Genomic DNA, 9,592 nt, shown 5'->3' with positions numbered 1-9,592 from the left:
ACAAAAAACAAACCCACAAAAAGCCAGACAGTACAACACAAGATGCTACGGTCTGCAGACAAGAACACCACTTCGCTAATCTGGCGAGATCTGAACTCAAATTGGCTTGCTGTACAGCTTAAGCGTGCTCAGCTGTCACACCCACGCTCCCCGTGCTCAAACAGCTGTAGCACCACAGCTGACTTCCACCGCTCACACGGGCGACCGGGTCCTTCAGTCCCCCTCCGCATCCGAGTCGGCGAACTTGAGCTCGCACTTCACATCGAAGGGCTTGTCCTTGGCCTCCCGGGAGGCCTGCGAATCCCCAGGCTGCAGCTGGCCATTCCCACAGTCGGGCTCAGTCTCGTAGCCGGTGTCGTGCGCCGGCTTCGGCTGCTCCCCGCTCTGGTGGCTGACACTGCCTTGCTCCACCAGCGTCTCCTTCACGCTTTGCTCGCAATCAGAGAAATCTGACTTGGTTTTCTTCTTGCCAAGCAGCATGACAGAGCGAAATTTCAAGCACTGCCCTGGCAAGTACCCTTTGTAACAGTTGTAGGAGAGGAGGCACAAGAAGAGAATGAAAAAGAAGAGGAAGAGGAACATCAACAGGAAGTTATCGTTGGACTTGAGGAACATTGTCTTTTCGGGGACCGCGTCAGGAATTGAATTGAAGAGCTCTGTGTTGGAGGCTGCACTTGTTAGGACAGGGCCAATGGGCTTTGTTACTATCCTTGCTGTCGTTACTGGTACCATCTGAGTGGTCGGGGTGTGAGTGGTAGACCCCTCGGTTGACAGAGCTGACACTTTTGGCACATGGCTATTACCTTCGGTTGGCGCAGCTGCCGCGGTGGGGCCCACCGTGGTATGCTGGATCTTTCTCAGTTCCAAAACATGCTTAGCCAGCACTTGAGAAAACTTCTTATTCTTCACTTTTTCTTCTGACAAACACTGGTAAACACCACTGTCTCCTTCCGATAAATTGAAGATGAGCAGTGCCTTTTCCAGCAGACGGTACTTGGGGCTCTCCACTCGCAGCACATCGTCTTTGAACTTCCAAACTACCTGTGCCAGATTGGACTTTTGAGAACACTTGAGCTCTGCTGTGCTCCCGTGCTTGAATGTATGCTGTAGGGAATTCTCTCTTACTTTATCTGGAACATCAAAATAAACGTGCAGAGTATCAGCAGTGATCCCCGTTTGCCCTAATCCATACAGTTTCACGAGACGGTGCTATAGCCTCAACGGAAACGTAAAGATCACGGCATTCAGATTACCTCACGAGACCAAGATGACAGCATGCAAGAATCTCTGTGAAATACTGAGCTACAGACGCGTGCGAGACATCAAGACAGACTACGGGACAGGACACCTCAAACGCTAAGGCTGCCTCCACTTCTAGACAAAGGTGAGACCTTGTTGATCCGCAACTGAGTGTGCATCTGAGACGAGTCATTGCTTGAGACAAGATGCTGAACTTGGTATCGCTTTATAAGCAATTAGTGCATTTTAGGTAAATCAGCAGCTACAAAACATCCAAGAAGAAATTAAGTGCTGTTACTCAACCTGAACTCTCTTCTAAAAAAGATACCGGTACTTAGGGCACACCCACAATGCAGCAACATCGGTTAACAAAAAGCCATAACAAGCAGAACTCTCATGGCGGTCCATGCTTTGCTTGGATCAGAAATAAAAAAGGCGGGAGTCAAACTCTTAAGAGCTTTGTTTGCTGCAGTACAGATCTCCTGTAACACTACTCTTCAAGATCTCCTTCATCTGGTGGCAGCAGCACACAATGTAAGGAAAGGACCTGTGGTTACTTGCCTTAGAGCACTACAGAGGGCACTCTGGCTGCTCTGTCTGGTGTCTGAGTCCCCCTCCCCTCTCACCATAAAGCCAGCTTTTTTCAGGATCATTTCATCTGACCCAGCAGCAATAACCAAGCACTTATCAAGGCTCACAGCAGAATGTCAAACTCTGTGTCACAGACAGAGGCCTCTGCACTAGAATTGCTTGTGGCAAGTATTGCCTTCATTCACAAGTCGCTGTTGAGGTGCCCCCGTTCATTTCAGAGGTTTGTGCACTGCACACTGAAATGTATACAAATAGAGACACTTTAAGACCAACATGCAGGCTGTACAGATGCTCAAATATTCAAAAGCAGAATGTCATACCTATTAAAACATAAATGAACATCCAGATAATCACAAAAACCAAGCCGAACTAAACACAACTCTTCCACTACTCCACCAAGACATGTGGAACAGCTCTTCAGAAGACTAACTCACCAGAACAAGACGACGCATCTCCACCTATGTTCTGAATCCAGTTCCTGTAAAAGGAAGTCCAAACATTACAACTTCAACCTTGTTTCCTACAGCTTGCCCATCCTCTCGTCCTAATAAGATTCATCTCATGTAAGCAGCACAAGCAGATGGATAGAAAAAAAAGCCTGCATTTGAAAACATTCAGATAAAATAATGCCAGTTACAGACAAGGGGCAAGAGGGATGCGATACGGATTCTAACTGTAGCATAATCACAGGCTACCATTACCTTTCCATTTCACCTTCTTTAAAAATATCAATGCAGGAAGCTTCAAGGGGTTTCCAAGCACAGTAAGGATCCCTTGCTAAAACACAGTCAACACAGGTGGTGTACTTGTCACAGAATGCCAACGGGGACTGAACCACACCAGAATTTGAACCAGCATACAGGTATCTTCTGCCCTAAAAAAAACAAAGCAAAAAAAAACCCAGCCAATCACTTTCTCAAAGCCAAACAATCCAGTTAATGAAACAATTTAGGAACTATTCAGAGTTGCACACGCACAGCCACATCTGTAAGAGCTGGAGCATGAGGGTAATAGGCGTTTTGATTATCTTTTATTTCTAGAAAGGAAAGGAAACTTACCTTGAAAATACTCAGCAGAGCTGGAAGTGCAAAACCATAGTAACAAAACCCTGAAATAGATACCATTTATGGGAATGGAAAAGTAATCTTGTCCAACCGCGGCTTTGTCACAGTTTTTCCACAGATACGAACGCACCAACAATCCTCACACGAGGCAAGGCCAGCCTGTGCTGACGAGAAGGCTGCAGCAAGGCTCGCATGCATGTAGGACCCGCTCCCGCTCCCACTGACCCGGAGCAGCCCTGCTGCCTTCAGCTCTTCTACCAGTCAGGTCTCCGCAGCCATGTCCGTATCAGCCTTGCAAGAGTCAAACGCAGCTGCCTACTTGCATACTGTCCTGTGTTCCCCTTGAGCAGCAAAGGAAAAAGCCCTAGCATGACACTTAGGAAAAGGGGGATACAAACAGAACGGCTGCTCTGTTTGGGATCCCAAACAAGCCTCACACTGAGGATGGCAGGAAAAGCCCACACTCATCCCGAATCTCCTTCTCACAGAAGGCGAGCATCTGCTTTATTCCACTCATCTGCTTCAAAGCTCAGGGAAACCGATGGCTAAAGGTATGCTGTGAATTTATATATTATTATTCAAAGCCTCAAGAAAGGGGCCTGTGCTGCAACCCACAAGGACCAGTGACTGGCTCACTGGTCCTTTTGAGAGGCTGTGCATACAAAGCCAAACTCCACCTTGGCAGTGGGTTGGCTTCATCCTGAGCAGAATACCGAGTGGATTTACCAGCACCCTACCACTGCTGTCATGGCAAATGAGTCCAATACAAGCACAGCATGGCTTTTCCTGTACTGGAGCTGTATAGGTCTCAGTATGTAGAAATGTATTCAGGGTCATGTCTGCAGTGAGACTGCTTGATGATGGCAGGATGAATATGGCCAAAGTGATGGACAGACATCCAAGAAAGATTTCTAGCAGAAACATCCTTCAAAAACCTTATACTTGTGGTGCGGACTTTTGGTTTTGACCTATGAAACAGTCTCAAGAAACCAAACAGGGCATCTTAGGGCTGAATTTAGATTTAGGGGCTCATGGTCACTCTTTCTTTAAGGATGTAAGGAGGTTTTGCCATGAGGATTCTTTAATGCCATGATCATGAGGAAGTCTGTCTTAAAATTAAGCTAATGAGCGATGGATTCTGACTAACAGCAGTCTCTAGAGGAAGCTACAAGACCAAGCATAATCAGTTTGGGTCCATCTGACATATGAAATGTGCAGCTGGCTTTCGAGGAAACGACACTGGAAGGTTAAAGACAAAACTGAATGAAAAAAGAATCTGCTGGCACTGCTGGACAATGGACTTTGAAAGAGAATCAAAGTTCAGAGACACACATTTAAATGCTGTCTTTCATCCTGAAACTTAACTTAGGTTAGTGTTGAACTATGCTGGAGTGCACAGAGAAGGAAGTCTGCAGTGTCAGAGATGTATGATTTTCTAGGAGAAGCTTCCCATTCTGCCAGAGAGCAGCCCCAAGGCACTGAACACTGCCCCTTCTCTAGCGCTCTGCTAGCTAACATCCAAGGAACTGGGCAGCAACACTGCTCATGGGTTGCAGTGTCTCCGTAGGGTTCCCAGCCAGTACAGCTGTGAGGGCAGAGAATATGCAGCAAGCTGAGCAGACCATTTAAAAAAAAAAAAGAAATACAGACACATCTTTCAGTCAAGCAGGAGTTATGGGGATCTACTGTAGGCTCACCTGACCCTGCCCAACCCCCTCCAAGCAAGGTGAAGGCATATGGGAAGGGCCTGGAGACCACTGCAATCTTGTGTTCAGGACACTGACTCCAGGGAGGTCTGAAGCCCACCATCAGGGTAACAACTATTACTATGCCATTACTATGGCATGCCACTGTGCATTATCACAGTACCAGCTCTATGAAGGGCTTCAGTAGCAACTGACTGAGTGCTCCTGTGATGCTCAAGGAGGCAGAACTTGTGTTTTCATGCTGGGAACAGAAAAAGTCCCTGCTTAGGTGGTACTGTGACCATACAGCTTCCATGACTGACACCTGACCTAACCTCCAACTCCTTACTGCAGAAAAGGACCACTGCTTTTACTGGGCAGCACTGCTTCAGTTTTGGGTGTTAGTTTTAGGTGTCAAAAGTTATTCCAGCAACATGGAAGTTTTCCCTTGCAGAAGATACAAGATGTTACTCTCCACAGTGCCATGCAGGAAGCAATGTTTTATTTCAATCCTAAGCTCTGAGAGAAGCTTCTCTGTAAAAAGACAGCACGTTCCCTGTACATTCCCTATGCCATTTCTCACACTGTCTGCTTTCAGGATATTCTTGAGGAACTGAGAACGTGGCTCCTGGGTTCAGAGCATGCAAAATCAGTACCATCATTTCTACATTAGCCTTAGCTACCAAGCGTGCGCTGAAACTGATACATCATGCATCTTTGGTATCAGGCTGTATGCCTATCCCTTTCCTTCCACTTCCCAGAAACAGGGGAATTACAATTAAGCCAGTGCATGCATGATCCCACAATTTACCCATAACTAGAAGCATGGGCATTAGCATATTTATTAGAAGAGTAACACAAGATAATGATTGTTAACAGGGCAAGTGCTGAAACCTCCTGTCAAAGCGAGGCTTTTTGAAGCTTTCACTGCAGATAGAGCAGAATAAACCAGCAAAAATATATCTATTTTTTTAATATATATACACACATAATGTATATATAAACACTTGTGTGTATATATATATTTACACACACACATATATATGTAGTCAGTGTGATGCATCATGCAAAAATAATACAAACATCTTTACTGACATCTATGAGCACGGACATTTCTAATTACTGGTTTTCTTTTGTCTACCTCCGTGCCCTTCGTATAAATACTCTGCCCTCAAGACTTCTATTATAAGCATGAAAGAACAAACAAGTGTGCAGGATGAGCTTGAAAGAGTTATGGCATACAGCTCTCTTCCACTGAGTTTACCAAGTTGGCATGCAAACTTTTGTTAAACATCACACAAAAATAAAAGCTGTTTCTAAGATATTTTGGCAGTATTCCTAAATCCCTAGCTGCAGGGCATTTATCGATCACCAGCTAGCTACTGAATGCCAGTATTACTATGAGACATCTCAAGAGAGTCATTCTTTCCTTAAGAAGCCCAAAAGTTTCACCAGTTGAGGAGTCTGATGCTACAAGCCATTGCTTAGGGCAGTACTTTTACAGACATTCATGGACCTGCATGTCTGAGTAACAAGGGCCAGAAGCCTAACTAGTGTACTAAGTGCACACAGCAATTACCCTCCCACTGTCACAAAGCCACCCCAGGAATAAACCTAGCGACTGATGAATAGCGCAGAACCACTGCTGGGTTGGAGCCTGCGGCAAGGCTTGTGTCCCCCGGCGGGAGCTGCAGCTGGTGCTCTGCTGGGCAGACAGCACCTCACCAGCAGTCCTCACCCCCAGCCACACCAACGTGGCTGCTGTCACGGTACATCTACCATACACACGAGCCTGAGAGATTTGGGACCTCAGAAACCAGTTACTGACACAATTGTGAGTCTCTGCTAGACCAGACTGTCCCTTCTTAGGCCTATGTCCTCAGAAAGACTTCTCACTCCTCCGCTAAACCCTGTGGCTTTTCCTCACGGATTTGCAGTGGCCGCAAGGTGTCAGGATTTTTACATTGCTCCTAACCTGAAAACTGGTAACTAACTCGCATAGTTACAGCTTTCAGCTTCCGCACATGGAATCCAACTGAAGACCTGCATACCTGTGCCTCCCCGCCCACGTCCCTACCCACATCTACCGACCTTCGGAAATTTGCCACCTACCAAACACACTGAAAGGCAGCCAGCAACAGGGGAAATCACTGCAGCTTGAGGGGTTACAGATGCAGCCTTTGGCCCTGCGGGCAGCGACAGCTTTCTTCCATCACAACAAAGGTACAGGGTGATACTAACAAGTTTTGTGGAAGAGCAAAGTGAGATGAGTGCTGTGATGCTTACAGCGCTTACCTTTTTGGATGAAAGCAAGAGAGTTTGCACTGGCTCAAAGTTTGGAAAAAGCTGTGTTTCTTCGATAATATGCATTCCATTTTCATAGCTGATAGCTTTGTGCAGGGCTCCTCGATCTGAAACAAAGAGATTTAAGTGAGATTTAAAATAAAAAGGTAGCATTTGTGCAATTCTTTTTTTCTGTAACTTGTCTCAGTAATGTGCTCGCTGTTCAGCTGAAGACTTCACACAATTTCTGTGCCAATGGCAACCATTAAACCTGCCACCACAAGGAGCTTTGAGCAAGAAATAACATTTTGTGAAAAAGAATGAGTACTTAGAGATTCTCTTATGTGTGCCTTTGCTACACTGATTGCAGTTTTCCAGTTCTCTTCCTGCAATACTTTTTCAAAGCACGTAGGACTCTCCACTTCCTCACCATGGCCCCTTACTTTTTAAGGAAAACACCAGCTGACATACTTCAGCCTAAGGAATCAATGCACCATTAAACAAGTCAAACGCACCTGTGCTGATGAACATCACATCATATATCGTGCCATTGAGCGCTCTGACTCTGTCTACTACAACCTGGGTGTACTTCACATCCCGTTTCACTAGTCGCGGTCTGTCCCCCATCGGCGTCACCGAGTCATCCATAAGAGGATGATCTTTAACGAACTGCAATGTTTTGTCTGGTAAATTCAGAGAACTCATGTAGCTTGATGATCTGGCTTCATTGTTTATACACTGGTGGTGGAGGTGAGAGAAACAAACCAAAAAGCAACAACAAAATTGTATCATTTACTTGCAAAACAATCAAGGCAATTAGCAGCAGCTACATGCATTTTCCTCTTTGCATTATTTTGATCAGTAAGCACACCTTTACATTATACCCATTCTACTGAGGGAGATCCTCAGGTCTTGTAGCACTTTGGCTTCTGCGACGTACTAATCCCTGAGCTTTGGACCACATTTTTGTTTGGGCACAAAATACATTTTACAAAAATATTCTGCCTGGACTCTCACACTTCTCAACTACTTTTAACTGTCACCTCATTCTGCAGTAGCAACAAGATGCCTGCAGGGAGCATGAGAAAGTACATAAAGTGTGAAAGAGACCCAGCACTGTGCACTTTTTAGGTCGCAGAGCAATGCACTGCATTAGATAAGCCTGCTCAACCTACTGAGACAATGCAACGATTGCTATACCCCAGTTCATCTGAACTGAGAAGCATTTGATGTTGCCTAACGTATACTGACATCTGTTTCACCACTAGAAAATCAGTAACAGCATAGTGAAAATACAAACCCAGCAAATAACTCCATTGTAAATTTAATAAACCCACTGATTCCCAGACACAAAGGTCAGAATAAATCACTTGAGTGTTCTCCAAAGTCTTTACAACAAAAAGTATCCTGATCAGGGCTAACTAAAATTAATCTTTACTAGGTTATCAAAGATTTTCTAGGGTTTTTTTACTCGGGAACATTAAAAGACAACTAGTTATCAGATCCAAGACTGCAGAAGCTTACCGCACCAGGTCGAGGATTAGGAATTTCCCCATTGTATCGTACCCACTTTGTATGAGACTGTTCTACTGTAGCGCTCTGCATATATTTTCCTTTTGAGAAAACCTCTTCTACAGTAGACAGATTGTATGCACACACTGCTGACAGCCCCACGTTATTCCTAGAAGATGAGGAAGAAAAAAAATAATCATAGGAGTGATTATTACTTGTTGTAGTAACCCACTGAGATCAGAAGTATTTATCTAGGTAAAGGCTATAGCACACTTACAGTTGTGGGGTGAAGACTCCATATATCACTGGTTCCTTCAAAGTTGGAGACTTAAGAATAAAAACATCATTGATAATATTGAAAATTAAATTCTTATCAGGGATGGTACAAATCAATCTGGCCTTGAGAAAGGAAGTCCATTTTTTCTGCAAGGTCCTTAATCCTCCTTGGTCCCTCTTTTGATATTAAAACAAATAAAGAGGTGTTTGTGAGAAAAATTAGCACAAGTTTGCATTTAAGACCCACAGATACACAGCATTAAATTACCAGGACCTGTTATTTTCTAACATTTCATCTGTAGCAACGTCAAAAAATGTTAACACATTCACAAAGAAGAAAGTAAGGAAACCACAGGAAAATTGGTTGATTTAATAAAGATAATGCAGAATGGTTTCTATAAACACACAAAGATGAAATGAGACTTGTGGAAGAACTATACTTGAGCAACACTTGAAAAACTAAGATGAGCAATGTACCCTTAGATACAACCTCATTATTACAACAAGATAAATAAGCATGAAAGTATTATACTATCTTTAAGAGAAGTAACATCGTGTTTGTTCGGACATCTACACTGTGATTTAAATGCTAATGTTGCAATACGCACTTGAACTTGCCTGACCTTGATAATTTCATTAGAAGAAATGCAGCAATGGCTTAATCCTGCAAACAGGTACCACCCTTAAGAATTTTCAGTACCAAGGCTTCAAGTAAAGATGTATTGACTAGAAACGTTTCAAAATATTCGCTACTCAAGCTGTAGCTCTGTTACTTCTCTTCAAAAAGCACTCATATTTGAATGCTATTAGTATTTCCCAATCATTATCCAATGCTCTTACGCAAAGCATTAAAGGAAATCTGCAAAATTTATGAAAAAGATGAAGTATAAATGCTTATAGATTTGCAACCTGCCATTGATTCCCGTTCCAAACAAACAGCAG

At 44.0% G+C, this 9,592-nt stretch overlaps 1 protein-coding gene across 1 annotated transcript in view; it reads right to left on the bottom strand.

The window, feature by feature from the left end:
- Positions 1–213: 213 nt before the first annotated feature.
- Positions 214–9,592, bottom strand: part of SEMA4D (sema domain, immunoglobulin domain (Ig), transmembrane domain (TM) and short cytoplasmic domain, (semaphorin) 4D) — a 20,576-nt gene continuing 11,197 nt past the window's right edge. The window contains exons 8-14 of the mRNA XM_010159393.1: positions 8,652–8,827; positions 8,387–8,543; positions 7,378–7,600; positions 6,875–6,990; positions 2,532–2,704; positions 2,265–2,308; positions 214–1,130 (exon numbers count right to left, since the gene is read on the bottom strand). Of these exons, the coding sequence (XP_010157695.1) occupies positions 214–1,130; positions 2,265–2,308; positions 2,532–2,704; positions 6,875–6,990; positions 7,378–7,600; positions 8,387–8,543; positions 8,652–8,827 (1,806 nt within the window). The remainder of the gene's footprint in view (positions 1,131–2,264; positions 2,309–2,531; positions 2,705–6,874; positions 6,991–7,377; positions 7,601–8,386; positions 8,544–8,651; positions 8,828–9,592) is intronic.

Source organism: Eurypyga helias, unplaced genomic scaffold (genome assembly GCF_000690775.1).
Source record: "Eurypyga helias isolate BGI_N326 unplaced genomic scaffold, ASM69077v1 scaffold24739, whole genome shotgun sequence".
Lineage (NCBI taxonomy): Eukaryota > Metazoa > Chordata > Aves > Eurypygiformes > Eurypygidae > Eurypyga > Eurypyga helias.
Note: the sequence above shows the minus strand (reverse complement) of the source record. Positions and strands in the feature narration are given on the sequence as shown.